The sequence below is a fragment of the Columba livia genome, chromosome 2 (assembly GCF_036013475.1).
Source record: "Columba livia isolate bColLiv1 breed racing homer chromosome 2, bColLiv1.pat.W.v2, whole genome shotgun sequence".
NCBI classification, from domain to species: Eukaryota; Metazoa; Chordata; class Aves; order Columbiformes; family Columbidae; genus Columba; species Columba livia.
The window spans coordinates 113,534,870-113,553,887 of record NC_088603.1 but is presented as its reverse complement, the minus strand read 5'-3'; the positions used below and the strand labels follow the sequence as shown (position 1 = coordinate 113,553,887).

At 38.7% G+C, this 19,018-nt stretch overlaps 1 protein-coding gene across 3 annotated transcripts in view; it reads right to left on the bottom strand.

Moving 5' to 3' along the window:
- Positions 1-19,018, bottom strand: part of LAMA3 (laminin subunit alpha 3) — a 116,198-nt gene that overhangs the window by 61,005 nt on the left and 36,175 nt on the right. For 2 of the 3 annotated variants that reach the window (XM_065053332.1, XM_065053333.1), the window contains exons 14-27: positions 18,621-18,755; positions 15,944-16,078; positions 14,568-14,705; positions 14,001-14,047; positions 12,996-13,095; positions 11,755-11,807; positions 11,268-11,373; positions 9,473-9,572; positions 8,876-9,032; positions 5,861-5,999; positions 4,131-4,273; positions 2,686-2,786; positions 2,414-2,567; positions 844-1,004 (exon numbers count right to left, since the gene is read on the bottom strand). In XM_065053332.1, coding sequence (XP_064909404.1) covers positions 844-1,004; positions 2,414-2,567; positions 2,686-2,786; positions 4,131-4,273; positions 5,861-5,999; positions 8,876-9,032; positions 9,473-9,572; positions 11,268-11,373; positions 11,755-11,807; positions 12,996-13,095; positions 14,001-14,047; positions 14,568-14,705; positions 15,944-16,078; positions 18,621-18,755 — 1,669 coding nt within the window. Of the gene's footprint in view, positions 1-843; positions 1,005-2,413; positions 2,568-2,685; positions 2,787-4,130; positions 4,274-5,536; positions 5,670-5,860; positions 6,000-8,875; positions 9,033-9,472; positions 9,573-11,267; positions 11,374-11,754; positions 11,808-12,995; positions 13,096-14,000; positions 14,048-14,567; positions 14,706-15,943; positions 16,079-18,620; positions 18,756-19,018 lie in introns of all 3 variants that reach the window. The other variant, XM_065053334.1, reaches the window with a different exon arrangement.

Sequence of the window (19,018 nt, the reverse complement as noted above, 5' to 3'; positions counted from 1 at the left end):
TTTCCCCTTCAACAACCTGACAAGGTCACTGCTGCGTATAGCTCTGTTCTGTATCACAAACATGCTGATGAAAATGATTTTTCTTACTGGGCAATTTCATCCCAAATATCCCTAAGCCTCCAATCTGCCAAACGCTTGACTCACAGGAAAAAGGGATGCATGTCGGCAGTCGCCTGGCACTGGGCAGGCTCTCCCAGGGGCTTAAACATCTGCAGGATCACAATCCTAATTTGAGTCATAAACTGAAATGCTCAAGTGTTAAAGGCAATCTTGCTCAGGACAGACAAAATCTCCTGTGCAGAAACATCTGCAGTAACCTCAGTAGTCAACAAGGATAAAGAAGCATTCAGCTGAAGACCTTGCCTACAGGCTAACAGCGAGAGGATGGCTACACTCAGAATTTCAGAGACATTTAAACTTCTGCTTCACCAGATCCTGCTAGAAACAGTAGGAATATTCTTGTAAAACTGTCAGCTACATTTTTTATAGCTAAAGCCCTTGAACATGCTTTTAACTAAAAAACAGTGCAGGCATCTGCAGTGAACAGTGATGCTCTTTCACTGGACCCTTAGATTAGTAGTTTATAAGGACTTATGAATGTACCTAAGAAAAGTAACCCTTTGTATAGGAAAACAGCTCACTGAAGCAGTCACAATATTTAACGAGCTGATTGCACAGAGAGAATAAAAAATCTGTACAATACCCACAGAGTCACATACTCGATTTTAAATAGCCTTAAAATTTGAACAATCTACATGGTAAAATGGATTCCAATATCTAAAAAGTATAATTATATTCTGAATGCTTATTTAATCATTTAGTGACTACATCAGAAATTCTTACCTGTATTTACAACTGTATATTATCACTCTGCCTTCAGTGACAGGTCCAGGGCTATGCATTATTACCTCAGCGGTGTATAACTGATCCTCTTCATTGGCATATTCAAAAACAAGAACATAGCGTCCAACTTGAGGAACATTTATTGTCATCTGCAAATCGACCTAGGTCAAGATCATTGATAAAAGAAAAAAATTCTTTAGATTTTTCACTCCCTTTGTTGTAGGAAGCTCCCTTTTCCTGCCTTGCAAGACGACTGCTCAGTATCAGTCCAGGGCCAATCCTGCACTGTCTCAGCAAAAGACATTCAGCAGAGTGGAAGCAATGCTTATGTGTATCACTTTGGCCACTAACAAGAGTCAACCAAGTTCACAAAAGAGCTGACATTAAAACAGTTCTAGGAAGGCTGTAAAATAAGCCTGCAAAATGAGTATATTATTTCTCTTTTCCCCAGTAGAAAGTACCAATGATGAAAGTTAAATAATACTGAAAAATTTTCACCCTCATGTCTAAGCTATCTTTAATAACAAATGAAAATTGACTTTATTTTTCCACTGAGAAAAACATTTCCAGGAACACAATTCCTACTAGAGCAGTGCTGTATATTGATTCCCTACAAAGAACAAAAGCATTTTCTCCAGCAAACAGCTAATGCCACTTTTTGAAGCATCAACTTTTTCTTTCAGTTTACCCGCACAGATTGTTTAAAACAATATTTGATTCAAAATACTTCGAAGTATTAATAATTGCATGGAAAGTACTATGGTTACAGGGGGGGTTGCCACAGTTGGCTGCATAATTATATTCAAATTTGAACTGTTTTTTCCTCAGTATTGTCTTAGGCTATGAACACTTAAACATGTAAATAGTTCTGTCAACAGGCCTCTTGACTTCACTGCAGTTATTCGTACCAGTGAAGTTTTGCACATGCATCAGTGATGAAGCATCAGGGTCTGTGCCATGTAAGTATTCTTTTTGCACTGAGTATTTTTAAAAGCAATATCAGAGAACAGTAATAGAGGACATAATCATTTTACATGCCATTATCATTTACTTGACAAAACACCTTATTTTTACCAAACACACTTTTGGTGTATTTTTTCATTTCATAAAACAAGTTTCTCTTTAAAAGGACCTACAGCAGCGGCATAATTGTTTCTGCTTGTTTTTTAGTAAAGCAAGTATTTTTACATAAGTATAGCTATTTAAGAAACAAAAAAAAATTAATTCAGAGTGACACTGTGAACAGCATTTCTGCTGACAAACCATTATGGCATTTCTCCTGCAATTAAACAGTATTCTGAACAAACCAGTATCCCTAAAGCAGAGGGATTTTTATTTAATAAGATACATTCATCAGAGGGAAATGTCCACTCTGGACACCAGTTATAAATCTGCCTACACTGATTCATCTACACAGTCCTGTATTAAATGTGGAACTTGGCACAGAGTCTGTTTTAGGGATGCGTTACAGATCTGCAAATCCTGAGCAGTAAATCTGCAACCATTTTAGTCCAGTAGGTTTATAACCAACAGTGGAGATAGGACTGCAATTAACAGGTAGGAATCTGACCTCTGTTCCACTGATATGGGACATCACTGGTTGATCAGGAGATGGCTGTCGCACAGGTATTCTTCTGTATTCTCCCCCATGTCTGAAATATGTTGCCTCTGAACCAAGGACACAAGAAAATTTGCCCAGTGGCAAATGCTGATAGAGCAAGCAGCTTACAAAAGAAAAAATCAAAACAAAACACAACACAAGATTATTATTGCTTCCAAGTGCAGCGGGATAATAATAAAATAATCCAAGACAATGGCTAATTCTGCAGCATATATACTGACTGCTCTGTTGAAGCATGTCCCGAATAGGTGCAAGGGTCTGTAACTTGTATCTGCAAGATGGATGCTTCGTAGTAATCACTAGGTAACAGCACCATGTAATCCTAAGAACAAAGAATACAACAAATGCAAGACCATGCAGAGCATTACAAAAGGAACATTTCTAGACTTTCACAATGTAGCAATGAATAAAACCAGTCACATAAATAATTTTTACAGAGGATATCTGCAAGACGTGGATTTTGTTGTTGTTGTTGTTGTTGTTACATGGGCCAATAACAGCAGGATGTGTCCCCCTAACTCTTATACCTTCATAGAGATGGGATGAAGGCAGCTGCTCTGTGAGCAAGCAAACTCCAAAGCCACATTCCCATCATGTGTTTCAAAAGATGGTGCTCACACCAGAGCCTCTCCATGGCTTGGTTACACACAGCCAGCTGGGTGTAGTTGTCACCCATGGGTGTAATCCCCACGCACACCTCTCAGCTCTGTGTGAATCCACCAGGGAGACTCAGGTGTCCCAGGTGACCTTATAAAAATATTCCATGTAATCTACTAAGCTGTGCTTCAAAAGCTGGTGTATTTTTGCTCTGCCTTGCCTACTTAAATTAACATATTAGAGCTTATTTATAAAAACTGTTATTGTGAGAACACACTGGGTTAAGATAATTAATAAAATCATTTTCAAAGGTGTTAGTAAAAAAACCCAGGCACAATAAGTACTGTCACAGCAAGAAATATGTTTGCAAGCTCTTTTGTAACATTTCATGTGGATTCCATAAATTTAACAGAGCCCTAGGCTTAAATACTAAAAGACACTGGCTACTTATTAACTCTATACAATATACATATGAATTTCAGTATGCTGTCTGTGCCGTTCAAGGTTTTTCATAAATGATCACCTCAAAAAAAATTGTCTTTTTATAGCAATTTCTCAGAGTTGCTGTCAGAAAACGTCTCACATTTTCAGTGAGTAAAAGGAGAACAATGATGGGAGAATAAAAACATTTAGAAAATGACCTGCTAATCATGCAGCCAATCTTATAATACTTTTCTGAAGAATCTTTGTCAAGAAACTAGAGCCTTGGTCATTTGTGGCTAAGACAAGCTTTGTATACGATATCTGATATGTAAGAATTACCAATTTCTGTGAGCATTTATGTTCAAAAAATTGTGCTGTATGTTAATACTACTTTACGCTTTGAAGGTACAGATTCCAGACAGACTGAAAGTCTATATGAACAAGAAAAATTAGAGCAGGGAAAAGTCAGAGTACCAAAAAAAAAAAATAGAGGCAGAGCTGTACATTTTTATAATGATATTCTGCTGCTGTACTCTTTGCTAGTGCTGAATTTTAATTGCTTGCAGAATACTTTGCAGCAAATAACTCCAGAGCAATACCATCATGACAGCCTTCAAGCACTTATTTTCCTCAGTTGCTTTCTTACCAAGAGGACTTCCTCTGCCATTATACTGACAGTCCACGTGCCTGGAACCAGTGAGAAGGGTTCTGTGGAGCTTTTTCCTGGGATTGTAACAAAAGCTGGCTCCTTGCTGGGTGGGAAGACAATCTCTTTGCTCTGAGCAGCCCCTGCCAGCAAAAAAAAGTCAAGTAAAAAAATAAGGGACTGTGTAAAATGTCTCTACTTGCTCAGTGAGCTGGACTAATGATTTCATCCATTAAACTGTCTAACGGGAGCTGATCAATGTTTCTCTTGTCAATATGTAATAACAGTGCATTTGACCGTGCACAATAAGCTACAGAGCTACACAGCAGTGGTTGTCTTCATTCTTATTATTAATAGTTTCAAGCAAATTGGTTCAGAAAAGCAGAGCTTATCCTCTGTAACGGCCAGTTTTGCAATATTCTGAAATGTTCACTTCTTCACTTTCCCCTTCCATTATTTTCCATTCAACCTGTCTCTGCACCGACTCATGACACAAGGCCTGTTCTCACGTGACTTTCAGCCAAATATTTCAGATACTGGAGGTTCTCAGTACCATCTAAAATGTTTAGTTACAGATAGTAACTGAAGGTGACTTCTGGGCAGAGATGATGTACAACAGAAATACAGCTGCAGGATGCTTTATCGAAGAGAAGTCATGAGGATCAATTGTTATGAACATTAAAGGTTTCCTCTTTGAAGCCCCTGGACACAGACAAAAGCTGGTTCCCTGCCTCCCAGGCAATATAAGCCAGACCTGACCACAAACTGCTGCCACTCTGCTGAGTTGTATCTGCTAAGTCTTTGGTTTCATCTCTTCTGAATTACTGAAAGGATCTATGACTAAACTCCATCAGTTCCCACCAGTATGCAGAGGTTAGGCATAATGAGAGATAATTCTGAATATAGGCTTGGGATGCCCCTACCAGTAAAATGATATGGACTTATCTTTTATCAGGGCCCAAAAGACATTGCATGCTCTTGAGGTCTGTAGTCAGAGTTAACTTGGTGGATCAGATTAATAATTAAATATTATTCATGGAATGAAGGCAGAAGCCACCTTTAAACTGAAACATTAAAGGCAACTAAACCAAGGTAAGTGATACTATCCCTTATTTCAATGCTTCATAAAATACACAGTTCAGAGCTGCCAAGTCCAGAACTGGAAGTACTGTTTGGCAAACATTTGAAAAAACAGATCTTGATTACTGCTGTAAGCAGGTGGTTCATGCAAACACAGCCACATCAGTTACACAGCAAAATATATTAGGAAAAGCACAAAAGCACTGACACTGTTAAAAGAGATGCATTTTAAGTGGCATCATTGCAGATTTGAATCAGGTGCACCTGGAAAAGGCATTTCTGATGTAACATTCATCTGGTCTGTTGTGCTGTTGAGTTGCACCTACCTGTTTCAGGCCAAGATTGACAAGCAGATATGCGGCCAGATAATGTTTCACCTCCAGGGTTAATATACCTCAGGATAATGCGAAATAAGTAGAGGTTTGATTTTTCCACATTCAAAGTTATCCTCACTTCGTTCTGAAAAATTGAAGTTAATAAACAAAAACAGCCGTAAAGTGCTGAATAGAGGAACAGTTAGAAGCCATGCAAGCACCATACTAAAGTCCTACAAGAAAAATGCACATGCGGACAAGTATACACTGGAATAGCAATGCTGGCGTATGACAGAGGAAGACAGGCAAGCCTAGTGAGAAAACTAATTCACTTACAAGTATAATTAGTGCCCAAATGTTTTCCCTCAGCAACTGAGATCTTCCCTTTAGAGCTTTTTGAACCCAGGCTGACATAGTGGAGGACTAGGTGGAAGAGCTTAGGGGAAGCCACAGTGACAGGCACAACCACCTCTGGCTGGGAAAAATAAAAAGAAAGGGGAAAAAGGAGGAAAGGAAAGTATATTATTTGTTACTAGCACCCAGAGAAAGAAAAAAACATTTGACAAAGACAAACTCCATTACAGAAAAGAAAGGCTCAGGCAGCTTACAAAAGAATATAGAACAAAACTTGCTGTGAAATAAAATAACTCTTGCTGGATAACACCTTATTCAGAAAGACACAGAATGGCTGAACTAACATGTATGTTGATATCACACCTTGAACCATGAACAGTATTTCACTGTTATTCTCCCCTCCCGTGCCATAAATAAGACATATGGTATCAAGGGCTGCCCATATTCCCGGCTTTCTGAAGAACGGGACAGAACCATTGATCCATATCTGAGGTGACACATAACGTTCCACAGCATGCAGACATCTCAGACCATCACTGAAACTTCTGCTCCTCTACCAAATCTCACAATTTAATCTTAGAGATGTGATGCCATGGCTCTCATTGCCCTCAGCTGAGCTGACACCTCTGGAGCCACACAGTTCTCATCAGCCCTGGACAGACAGCAAGCCTGTCAGGGGCTGCATTCGCACAGCCCCCACAATTTAGTTTGCAGAGCAACAGAATCTGCAGATACATGTTGCAGGTTGATGGTGGATTGGGAAAAACTAGGATTGGTGCAACCTCAATGGTTTGGCTTCCTTCTTTCCATCCTAAATCTTTCCTCACAATTCATCTCCCAGTTTACCCATCACAATCCGCTCACTGTCCCTTTCCAAGATGCTTGTGGTATGGTGAGATCCCCACCACTGTGGTCCATTGTGCTTTCCAAAAAGCACACAGGATTTATCAGGTCCACACATTTGAGAATAGAGCACAAAGTCTCATTTTATCTTACTTCTAAAAGCTATCATAAATTCAAGTTTTACAGCTCCCATATGCTATTCTGAATGTATATGCCTCAATTCTGTCATCATCAATCTGGAGATCTCCACTTTCTCAATAGAAATGCAAAGCAGAAAGCAAAAATAGACATACAACAGATGGTAGGGCTGACAGATCTACAGAGACTAGATAGCCAAAATACAGGTGATTGCAGAAGCATGGTGGACTAGAACAGAAAACACAGCCAAGGAGGGGAAGGTTTTATGAGTGTTATGTTAAATGGAGAAGGATGACTATTGAAGGATACTACATGGATAAAACAGGCACCGAGTTAACACTTGAAAAATAGATACAAACAAAAAATAAAAGGCAAAAGAAATAAAGAAACATGCTTCAGAGGATTCAAAACGGTTTCTAAGCTTTAATCTAGAAGACACGTTGAAGAGAAAAAAATGATATAAGGAATAAGAGAGGAAGAGATGGTGGTCCATGGCTTCAAGCAAAGGCAGGGAGTGTGGAGAAGTTATTTTTTGAGCTCTGTCACAAACTTGGGCAACTTTGGCCAGCACTTTAAAATGTGAGCTCAGCTGTCAGCTCTTCAGTCTATAATGAGAAACCCAGCATGACAGGACACAGGTCACCAGCTCCACTGAGGTTACACACAGCTTATTCATTTCACTTCAAAAATTTTGAATTGTATTGAAATAGTTTCTTTTCACAAAAAGTTGCCTTTTGTGTGGTAGATATGGTAACACTATTTGTCTTCTACAAAATAAATGTGAGGAGGATTATTTCAGGGTCCTGAAGGACACAGAAACACTATATCAAATTTAGGAAAGTTTCCTGAAATTAAGAACATGAGACTATCTCACTTATGCAAGGATCTAGCCAAGCAGGGCCTGGAGCTGGCAATTACTTACACGAGTGAAAAACTTTATCCAGGTAAGAAAACAATGCACAATTTTAGCAAGATTAGAGACTGAGCCCTTTCACTACCTCTTTACAAAATGCCACTGGATATGAAATACAAAAAGCATCTGAGTTAGAAAGCAGAAGAAATCACAGCTTCTGGAGAGGTGCCTTCATTGGTAAACATGGAGTAATTCTGAATATCCAAGAAATGTGAACTCTGGGATTTTTAAAAGAGAGAGAGAAAAAAACAAACAAACAAACAAAAAAAACCCCACAAAGACGAAGGAGTGAAAAATGAAGAACTGAAGGGAAATCACTACACTTGTGCAATGGTTATGTGCTTACGTCTCAGTCTATACTAATTCGTTAGTCCTTGGACAACTTACAGAGGTTGGACACAACTATACCAGAGTACTACTTTAAAGAAGAATGAGCAAATCCCGTTTATTGTTTAAATATACCGTTGGTTAGTTTATTTGTAGACTCTCATGAGACTAAAATAAATGATGCCAATATGCTTCTGTTCACAGCTTCTTTTACTGAATAATACATTTTCCTGTTTGCTGTAACATGAAGGTATAATTCCTAATAAAAGTTGGTACTTTTCTCTTCTTTGTTCAATGTAAGTTGCAAGTGTAAGACAACTTCAGTGGTAGCACTGTGATGGTACCTGAAAATCTTATGGACACACACTACCATGGAATTGTGTAATTCAAGTAACTTAGCCAAGCATCAATCTTCTGCTGATTCCGCTGTCCTTGTCATGACAAGAATTTCTGCAGTTAGCACCCTAGACTTTAAAGCTATGAGTTCTTTTCTTTACATCTATTGCAAAATGCATGTTCCTCACAAAAAACCCTCCAAGAACATTTCTGAAGAACATATATTTGCACAAGCAATGACCAACTTGCAGTAATACCAATGCTCACCGATCCAAACCGCGATACAGTATCAAAGGGCTAGGATTAGTGATATCTTATCTTGCTTTTCTTTTTTTTTTCTGATCTTTCTATGACCTTGCACACACACAGCAGTACCATAGAGACATACATACCACATCCTATGTTTTCACTCCAAAGCCTTGAGCGAAATACCAGCTTACTTGTATAGAGGACATCCGGGCATATCCTCTCCAACTGAAGCCAGGAAATTCCTGAGGATCATAGCCAAACCGAATTTCCCTTCCCTTGACAGAAGTACCTTCTTCAATCTCAAACTTCATGTGGTGCAGATCAGGGAAAAAATAGTTTTTTTCAGGCCTTTCAAGGAGAAAAACACCAACAAAGAATTACCAGGCACTGTATGATCTACACCTAAGAGCATAAAGCAGAGGGAGGGAGGTGACCCACTGAAGACTGAGGAGTCCTGGTAGCAGCTAATAAATTCAAGACAGCAGATAAAATGGATGTAGTGAGAACTCCCTTTTCAGAAGCTTTTACAGCTTACATATGTTTTCCTATATGACTCTTGATTGATACATAGATACTTATGCAATACCAATGCAAAACAGGTACTGGTTATTTAAAGAAACACATTTTAAAAAATCTTATTAAAATAACAGAAGAAAGCTGCCCAACAAAATTAATATCAATAACTAATACAATTTACCAGCTCTTTTATCAATAAACCCAGAATCTCACGTGAAAGGGACCTGCGGGCAGTTTCAAGAGAACTATGCTGAAGCCTGATCTAGACTCACTCGTGACAGGCCGTCCCCACCACGTGCGGTCTGCACTGACAACCACCCTGGGGCTCGGTGCACATCGGGCTGAGGGATCCTCCAATGTCACACTGGCAGCCTGACAGACAAAGAGCAGAAGCCAAATATCCCATCAGAAAAGAAGTGATGAAAACACACTTCGCTTCCATTAGTTAAACACAATTATCAACTCATTTCCTCCATCCAGAGCCCTTCAGACTCCCTTCAGACCCTTTCAAACACATGTTAACACATGTGCATAAGCTGCAATTACTTCTGGCTTCCCATGTTTGTGGTTGTTTTCTTTATTTCTCCTTGGAATGTGACAAGACACACTTTAAAAAAAAAATCACAAGTAACAAGCCATGCCACATTACTGGACTACAGTTTTGCTGAACAGCTGTTCAATTGTTTTGTTAAGAAGTCAGAATTTCTACAGCAATATCAAGATAAATAACCATTTTCAAAAACAAAACCACAAAACCCAACTTACAAAAAATGTAAGATGTTAATTTTTTGGAGCCTGGCACCCCAATATTTATCTTAAAAACATTGCACACATCAAGAATATATATATGTTCGTATAATAGCATATGCATAATTTTAACCGATACTGGGCATCAATATTGAATTACTTTCTACAGAAGACAGGACTTGTGACACAAACCAAAGGACACCTCTAGAAATTATATATAATATATCATACTAATGGTCAGGTACGTCTAGGCTAAAAATTTCAAGCTCAATTTAAAGGTCGAAAGTTCCTAAACATGTATTTACACAGTAATGTAAAAACCCTGTTTTCTAAGACATGCTAAGCACCTGTAGTCTCACTGAAATCAATGACAATTAGGGTATTTGACACCTTTGCAAAACCAGATCCCTTTCAATAGCTCCTTGGTTTGCACATTAGGCATAAAAGCTGTGCTTAATACAGTAGCCATTATTTTTAACTTTGTACATATTAAATGTTTGTTAGAAGTACTCCAATGTCTTGAAAATAAATCTCTTGCATTGACCCAGGACAGATGTAAAGTACACTGAAGTCAGTGAAAGTGCTTTCAATAATTTTAACAAACCTAAACCTACACTGGAGGGACAAGGAGGGAATGGAGGTGTTGAAGTAACCCTACATCACTCAAAACACATGGCAGTGTAATAATTCTTCAGAAAAAGGATCACTCCTCCACATCACAGATACATCTGGCTCTGCCTCAAAACACATTGAGCATTGGGCTAAAGCAATACATTAATATGCCTGCAAAAAACCAAACAATCTAGTATTTGTTGTAGCAATGTAAGTTTTTATTGTGGCAGCAAACCTTAGAAAACTGCTAAGTGGAACAGAGAGACTACCACTCTTAGAGATAACACTTGCAGGAAAATCAACCATCCCTGGCCCCATAATTTGAGAGGAGGAGTGAGGAGGAAGGACTCTGAGTTAACTTATTTGATAGGATAACAGCTTTAGTAGTGCCTCATTCAGTCTCACTGTGGGTTTTGACAGAGAAGCCTCAGACATGTGGTGGTAAATGAGGGATGGGTGAAGGTGAGGAGAAGGACCATGAAAGAGGCACAAAATGACTGGGAACCACAGTGGGAACATCTGCCTTGTTGCTGCTCCCTTTGGAGACCAAAGGAGGATTTACACAGGTTACAGGCCATAGTGCAAAATGCTGTGCACATGAGTGATTTGACAAATACATCCACATTTTAATAATACACCCTAGAGAATGCTAAAGACTTTTCTGCTAAGTGAAAATGTGCTACTAGAGATGTCTTTTATTCATTTTACCTTGGCAGCCAAAATAATTCTTGTTTTCAAGAGCATAATAACCAGCTTCACAAGTGTCACAGGAATCTCCACAAACATTAGATTTGCAGTAACAATGCCCATTGTCCTACAAAGAAAACAATTTCATCAAAAATGTTTTGGCATTTTTTTCAGTACTTTTGTCTTTCAGTGCTTTGAATTCCTCTGATTCTCTAGAGGAAAAACATTCTATTTTTCAACAAAAAATACTATCTGGACATAACTTCTGTCATTTATGGTCTTCAATGAACAGACTAAAAAATACATACATTCAAGATGATGAATAATTTTTAGAACTTTTATACATCCCTAGGTTATATAAAACTTCTGTATAAATCTGCTTCTTTGCTGTATAAAACTACCCACTTTACGTGCAAAAGCAATAATGAGTACTAACATTACTACCTTACCAAATGTTACAATGATTTTTCTTTACAAAAATCAATTTAATTAATGTCTTTCACTTTACCTGCTGACATTCTCCAACTCCACTTAGTGTTCCACTCACATCACACTGGCACGCTGCTCAGATGAAAAAAGGACAATCTGCATTTTGTCTTTACAAGATACTTTGCAGGAAACAAACAAACAAACACACCACCCTGAATCTGCAATTCTGAGTCATAGTGCCACAAGGTGGATTTTACTCTGGAAGGTTCATAACAGCAGATGGGTAATGACACAAGGTGAGAAGAAAAAGCAAAGTAAGAAGAATGAGGATTTCTGTGTACGTGCAATTCACTGGTGTGTTTTGAAATGTTTTAACTTGTGTTTAACAAAAACAGTCGTGAGTATGGATTTTCTTAGAAATATTCAGACAATTGATGCAAAACAGTGCCTGACTGGCACCTTCTGTTCTGCAATGCTACTCTGGGACCAGTCAAACACTCCATATGAAATATAAATGAAGCAAATATCACGGGAATGAGCTATGCTGACATACAGGTTTGGTGAAACCCAGTATTGACACTGTGACTGAAGGCAGAGAAGATGAATTACATGAAAGGTGCAGTAATTAATCTTTTAAAAGGTGTTTAGAGTGTACAGTATTTAGAGATTTATAGTCAAAGACATCATAATATCAGTATCAGCTCTAAGGCTACTCATCCTAAGTGGCTGCTCTGGTGAACCTGTTAGAAATTAAATAGTTGGGGAGAAAAAAATCTGTAAAGATTTTTTTATCTTTATTCTTTTTAATCTTTATCATCTGCTGAAAAAGACACACTGTTAGCAAACACTGAAATTTAAAACAGAGCAGTATGATATAGATATAAATTGTAACAGATTTGTCACGCCCTGAGGCCATGAGAAGGCTTTTTACTCCTCTGCAAATTAGGAGATTATAATAAATGAAAAAGCACCTTTTCCTCAAAATAATGAGCCAAATTCTGGTGTAAGTGTTAAGGGCAGAAATCCCATCTCCCTCCAGTATAACTGCCATAGGGCCATATGAAGTATACACATCATTGTAACTCACAGCACACCTTGGTCCAGGACTAGCAAACACTCATGAAGTTACAGTCTAATTTCTAAAAGTAACTGGTGGTATCATGGATAATTTGGTGTTACAGTTAAGTAGCATGAAAAACATGCTATTAACAAGCATTGTGAAAGTCACTGAGCACCAAAAATGGTGACAGTGAAAAAAGATGAGTTTCAAAACAATTTAGCACATTCCACAAGCCAAAGGAATATGTCATGAAGCTGTACCTGTACATCCCTCAGGGTTTTCTTTGGCCAGGTTCCAGTACAATGGTTTGCATTTACTACAGGTAGGACCTTCAACGTGCTTAAGACATTGACAATAGCCCTAATGACAGAAAGGAGTTAATATGGGTTCATCAGTCTCATGAAAAATGTACTGCTCTTTAGTACTAAGAAAAACCTAATATTAACAGCTCAGGTAGTTTACTGACTTTTACAGATGCATGGAAGCTGAGGCTGATTGAGATCTCTTAGATTTTTGTGTCTCATACTATCAGCACAGGATTGTTCCACCCCTGCATATTTTTTCCATATCTAATTTATTCTAAATATCCAAACCACTGTACTTTCTGATTCTTTTATAGCCTTATTAGAACTGCTCTAAAGTATTAACTGTTTTGCAAAAAGTTTAAAAAGCAAATTTCCTTAAAAATTAATTTTCATATTTACTTCTTCCTGTGTTGGTGGAAGACACACATAACTGTGTACATGAGCCTACATAGATACTTCTTCCATTGGTCAGACTTATTCTCTAGGTCTTCTTTGCTATACATTTAGCAAAGACTCTAATTTCTCATAACATCCTGCTGCTGATGACCATCACTGTATTAATAATCATGATATAGCAACAGTCACAAAGAGGTAGTATTTTTTTCTGTAATAATTTGATGCTGAAATGGCCTGTTGCAACTCAGAACCTCTGAGACATGCACAGGCTTATATGCATATTTGCATGTACAGATTAGTGTTCTAGCATACCAAGACGACTAAGCAGTTTGAATATTCTATATATAATCAATAAAAAACCCCACCCTCAACAGCTAATTGCAGTGGTATGATCAAAGAACAAAACACAAAAGTTTATTTCCACCCTTACTCTGCTAATAAGCTCATGCAATTCTCCCACAGTCTAAGAGCAGGCTTCAGGACCTGAGCAATGAAGTGAATGTGTCCAGCAAAGGCACACGAATTATTAACACATACTGTTAGATGCAATAGTAGAATACTTACGGAATGAGAACCAATGCTACCTGAAGGGTCACATTCACTGTTGGCACCTTTATGAAATTAAAAAACAAACACATCGAAAGACATTTTTAAGAGAGAGCTGTGGAATGTAGTAGTGCAGAAGTACAATGCAGCAGGTGTGAGTTTGAAAGGGCTTTTTAGTATGGTTACCTTGGGGGACACAAATACATTAAATGTCAAGACCAGCAGAAGCCTTTAATAATGATTTTTCAAATGTGTATTTAGCCTTGGTTTAGACTGTTTGGTTTGATATGCAAAGTAGTCATTTGGAAAAATACAGCACTAACCTACAGAACTGAGAGATGTTTTCTCAAAGTTCCTGGGCCATCATCATTTTAAAAAGGTTTTAATCTTACAGTTCACTTCATGAAATAACATACAGAATGACAAACAAGCTCATCTAGTATGTGCTCATGGTGTGTCCCTCCCTCCCCATGCCTCAGGGGGTTCCTATAAAGCTTTGCAAGCAGCAGACTGCCCTGGAGAATCCTGCAATAAAAACAGGGGTGATCATATCCAGAATGAAGGATTTTCCCCCAGAAGCATTACCTTGGCAATAGGGGAAGCTGTTAGCTGCAGAAAGGCACCTGTCACACTGTCGTCCCGTGACACCTGTTCGACACCAGCACTGCCCCGATACAGATTCACACATGTCGTGCTGGGAACCGTCGGGGGAGCACTGACAAGCTATACAATGACAAACACAGGCAGCGGTGGGAGGGTTGGTTGACCCTGTAGGTATCAAGCAATAACTTTCCAAAACTTTAATACTATAGAGGTATTGAATATTATTTGTCTAGAGCATTCTTCTGTTTTCTTTCCCATAAATAACTCACAAGGTCCCCCTATAACTCACAGGGTCCTCATCACTATTTGGAACCTGTAAGTCTGAGGTGACCTGTACCATCTTCACATTGTTTTCCTCTGTTCTGGACAGAAACAGGTAGGATTATCTGGAACCGTAATGAACCCCCTTCCTCAACTTCTTTGTCCCATCCTAAGAGCAAATTTGGTTTTGGCTTTCTGCTTACTTGATCTTCCTATGGTTATAGAAAACACAGGGCAAATTCTGTGATTTGACCTACACTTAAAAATATGGTAGTGAATTACAGAATATAAAATCATATGCCTATCACACCTTTAGATCTGAGGGCAGAGGAGGCCAGAAGCAAGCTTTGAGATACACCATGCAACCAGTCTTGTTTCAGATTCCTATGTAAGGTCTCAGTTGTGCAATGATTTACACACACAGGATAAATAAGAAAATGCCAGAAAAAAAAAAAAAACAATGCTGCTACAGCCCAGGGGACTTGTCTTGGTTCAGCTAGAGTCTAAGGGTGAAATGGTTAATGACAATTATTTTAGTAAAATAGTAGGCAGTCTCCTAAAGAGGGAGTACAAACCTGTCAGATTTTTTTTTGTTGTGGTGATTAGTAATAGCAGAATTTTGAGGATACATTCCTTCTTTAGCACTAATAACCATGTGATTTCTGGAAAAGAGCAGTCCTGTTCATGATGATCAAGTCACTTGCCGATTTTAATGACAGATCCTGGGCCTGATCAACTGATCCACGTGGGCAGGAAAAAATGTTGATATGATGGAAGATATGTAAAGTCAAGCCCTTCTAGACTAGGATTTATGGTGCAGTGTTGACACATGTCAAGAGCACACACTAATGCACTTACTTAAAAGTTTACAGGACGGTGTACCAAATATCAGAAGCCCAAACAACTGGAACACAGCCCACGTTCTCTAAGCTGACGGAGCCAGAACTCAGTAAATGCCCATTGCCAAGCCTGAGCTTTAGATTTCATGTTTTAGAAGAGAGATACAACTGCACCAAGGCCAAACACTGGAAACTATTGTCTTCTGTATTGCAGAAACAAGAAGGGAAACCCCAGTAAAAGGAAAGGCTTTTACTCACGCAAGCAGCTGGGATAGCTGTAATAACCGGGAGCACACTGGTCACAGCTCAGTCCAGCATAGTTGCTATGGCACAGACACTGACCTCTAGGACCACATGTTTTCTCCACTGAGCCAATAGCATCACAGTTACATTCTGCACAGAGAAAAAGAAATAATCAACACCATAACAGATATATGTCTAAACCAGCAGTTATTTAAACCAGAATTTGCCAAAAAAAAGTTACCTTTGAAAGTAGAGAATTGTGAAGAAACGAGATGAACCATAATCTTGCCACCAAAAATAAATATAATTAAATAGATGCTTATACTGTAATTACCTCCTCAATCACTGATAATCAGGTTCTTACTGTAATTCTGTAATGTACAGTTTAAAGATTTAGTTTGATGCCTTGCAAAACATGTATAAGGGCCAGACATCCATCTTTCAATGGAAAGAACATCACATGAGAGAAGTACTTAACATTTTTAAAAAATAACCTCTGAGAAACAGCATCCACAAAGCTAGGCTAGGCCTAATGGCTAACAAGAAGCTATTAGTAATGATGCACAAGCACACGTTCATGATGCATAAGGGAAAAACTGCTGACATCTTAATCCTACAAGCTGGCAAGCAGCACATTGCCGGAATCTACATGTAACAACCAAGGCACCTTGTCAGACCATAACAAAAGCTATTGTCAAACTTCTCTTGGTGTTACCACTGCTTTAGGCTGACAGCTCTATCATAGACAAGATGTGCTACCTTATTGAAATGATGCTGGATGTTACACAGGGTCACACTTTAGAGGTACATGAATGGGAGCCCATCTGGGAATCCCAGATGCGCCAGGTACAAGCTGAAGTATTGCAGATAATCACTTGCATTTTATGACTGACAGAAATGGCTGACTGACAGAAATATAAAACAAACACTGTCTTTCTGCTCCCTGTTCACGTTCCTGGTTCCCCCTTTTGGTTCCTCTTTCTGCTGCAGCCAAGGACATCTGACGTGGCTGTTGTTACTTCAAAGAAGCCTGGAAAGAACACAGGGCTTGCTAGGAAGTTCATAATAGAGACATATAAATACCGAAGCTTCCAAAAACATCACCCACACTAGAGTCGACCCTCAGCCAAACATTATATTGCATTCTCTCCTCATTTTAATAACACTAATTCATTTAAAGGCTTTATTTTTATATCACTCTTATTGGATAAAGCTTCTATTGAGTTCAACAAGACAAGACCAGAGAGATCAGTTTTAGCTGCAGCAGCCGAGAAGTTAATAGATCTACCTCCCTTCTAAGGTGACAATTTCAAATAGGAGTAGCAGGCTGAGCTGCTCACTTTCCACCACAGTTTGCAGCATGCTGCATTAGTTTGAATTTAAACCCATGGCAGCTTATTTTAACAGAACAAGCTGTGAACTACAGCAGTTTTGAGTAATCCCACTGACTGTGTTTTCAACTATTTTTGTCTGTCTTTCACATTTTGTTTTTGCAAGCTTTTTTAAGCTTTTGTGTCTCTTTTCAGCTTTTGGTGTTAAAAGTTCAAATGTATTCACTACAAGTTTGATTTGCTTTAAGATTGCTACCTGATTCAATTCTAAGAAAAAAAAAAAGTTTAGACCACTGAACAGTGTGTCCAAATGCAGAATCCTGGTTTTATGTTTTTCATTTAACAATGTTAATCTACTCCAGACCATAAAATGCGGTCACGTAGTGTTTCTTTATTCCACCCATTGTGTTTGGTAACACAATATAATTGTCTTTGTAAGGGCACAAAGGATTCTGCTGTCTATTCATTGGATGTAAACAAGTACGTAAGCCCAAAAGGAAGAGGACTACTATAGCCAGCAACCAAAAATAATGAGAGAGAAGAAAGTAAATCATAATGTTCTATGTAAATATTGCTATGCTGTACAGGAAGTACATACACCAGGACTCAGCAATAACCTATATTCTTTCTCACTGTAAAATTCACTAAGGATTAAGGGCCTCTGACTCACTCACTGCAAAGGCAGACAAAACCTAGGGGCCAGACAGGACTTGATGGATTGCTCATACACACAGAAAACCACCACGATCAATTTTCCTCTCTTGTAAAAGGCCAACTGGTCCTTGGTGACAGGTACGCTGGTGAAACCCTACGGAGACGAGTCACATGTCATGATTATGTGAACAGAGGTTGGATCTGTGCCTGTCGTATGATCTTAAAATTAGTGAGAAATCACTGTTAGGGGTAAAATGAGAGTATCTAATTTTCAGATTTACAGTACACACATTTTACAAGGTACCAAATGAAGACCCTCTGCTAAAGCAGATCAATGCTTTACTACGCCAGTTCCTTAGCAGTCAAGCATGCTCTGTTGCTGTAGGCTCCATGTGAAAACAGCTTTCAAATCCTTTGGTTATTAGTAAGGCATCTGTACTGACTGAGGCTATAGCAAACTGTCTAACCATGCAAAAAAAGCCTATGAGAGAGCAGACACTATAATCTTCCACACTATGGAAAGATGCCAGGAAGTATTGCTTGGAGAACGAGAATGTAGGAGAATTTCACTGTAGAGAACAAGAGTCCCTGGCCCATTTACTGCTATGAACATTGCTTCAGTCATGGCAAAAACAGTACTTGAAAAGCACTTCACCCTGCCTGTTCGAGGGCCTGTTTGATGCTGCACATGCAATCAGCAGCCTTACCTTGGCAGGCAGGGAAAGAGTGGTGGCCAAGCTGACAGCTGTCACACTGAAGTCCAGCTACCCCAGAGCGACAGAGACACCTCCCGAGAAAGTCGCAGACTTCGGGCTGGGTACCCGCCAGATTACATTCACACACTGCAAATGAGGAAAGACATTTCAGACACAGCCTCTGCATAGGCTGTCTTCTTTTATTTTTCTTTAAGTGAAAATTTAAAAAAAAAAAAAAAAAAACAAACAGCATCACGGGAAACACTAATGAAAGCAAAAGAATCTGGCTGAAAGTAACTACTTGGTTCAATATCAGTGTTGCAGCACTACACGTAGCTTGTCCCCCTTCAGAATCTTATTTATTGATGCCAAGTGGTATGACAATTACTGAAAATATTTACATCTTTTTT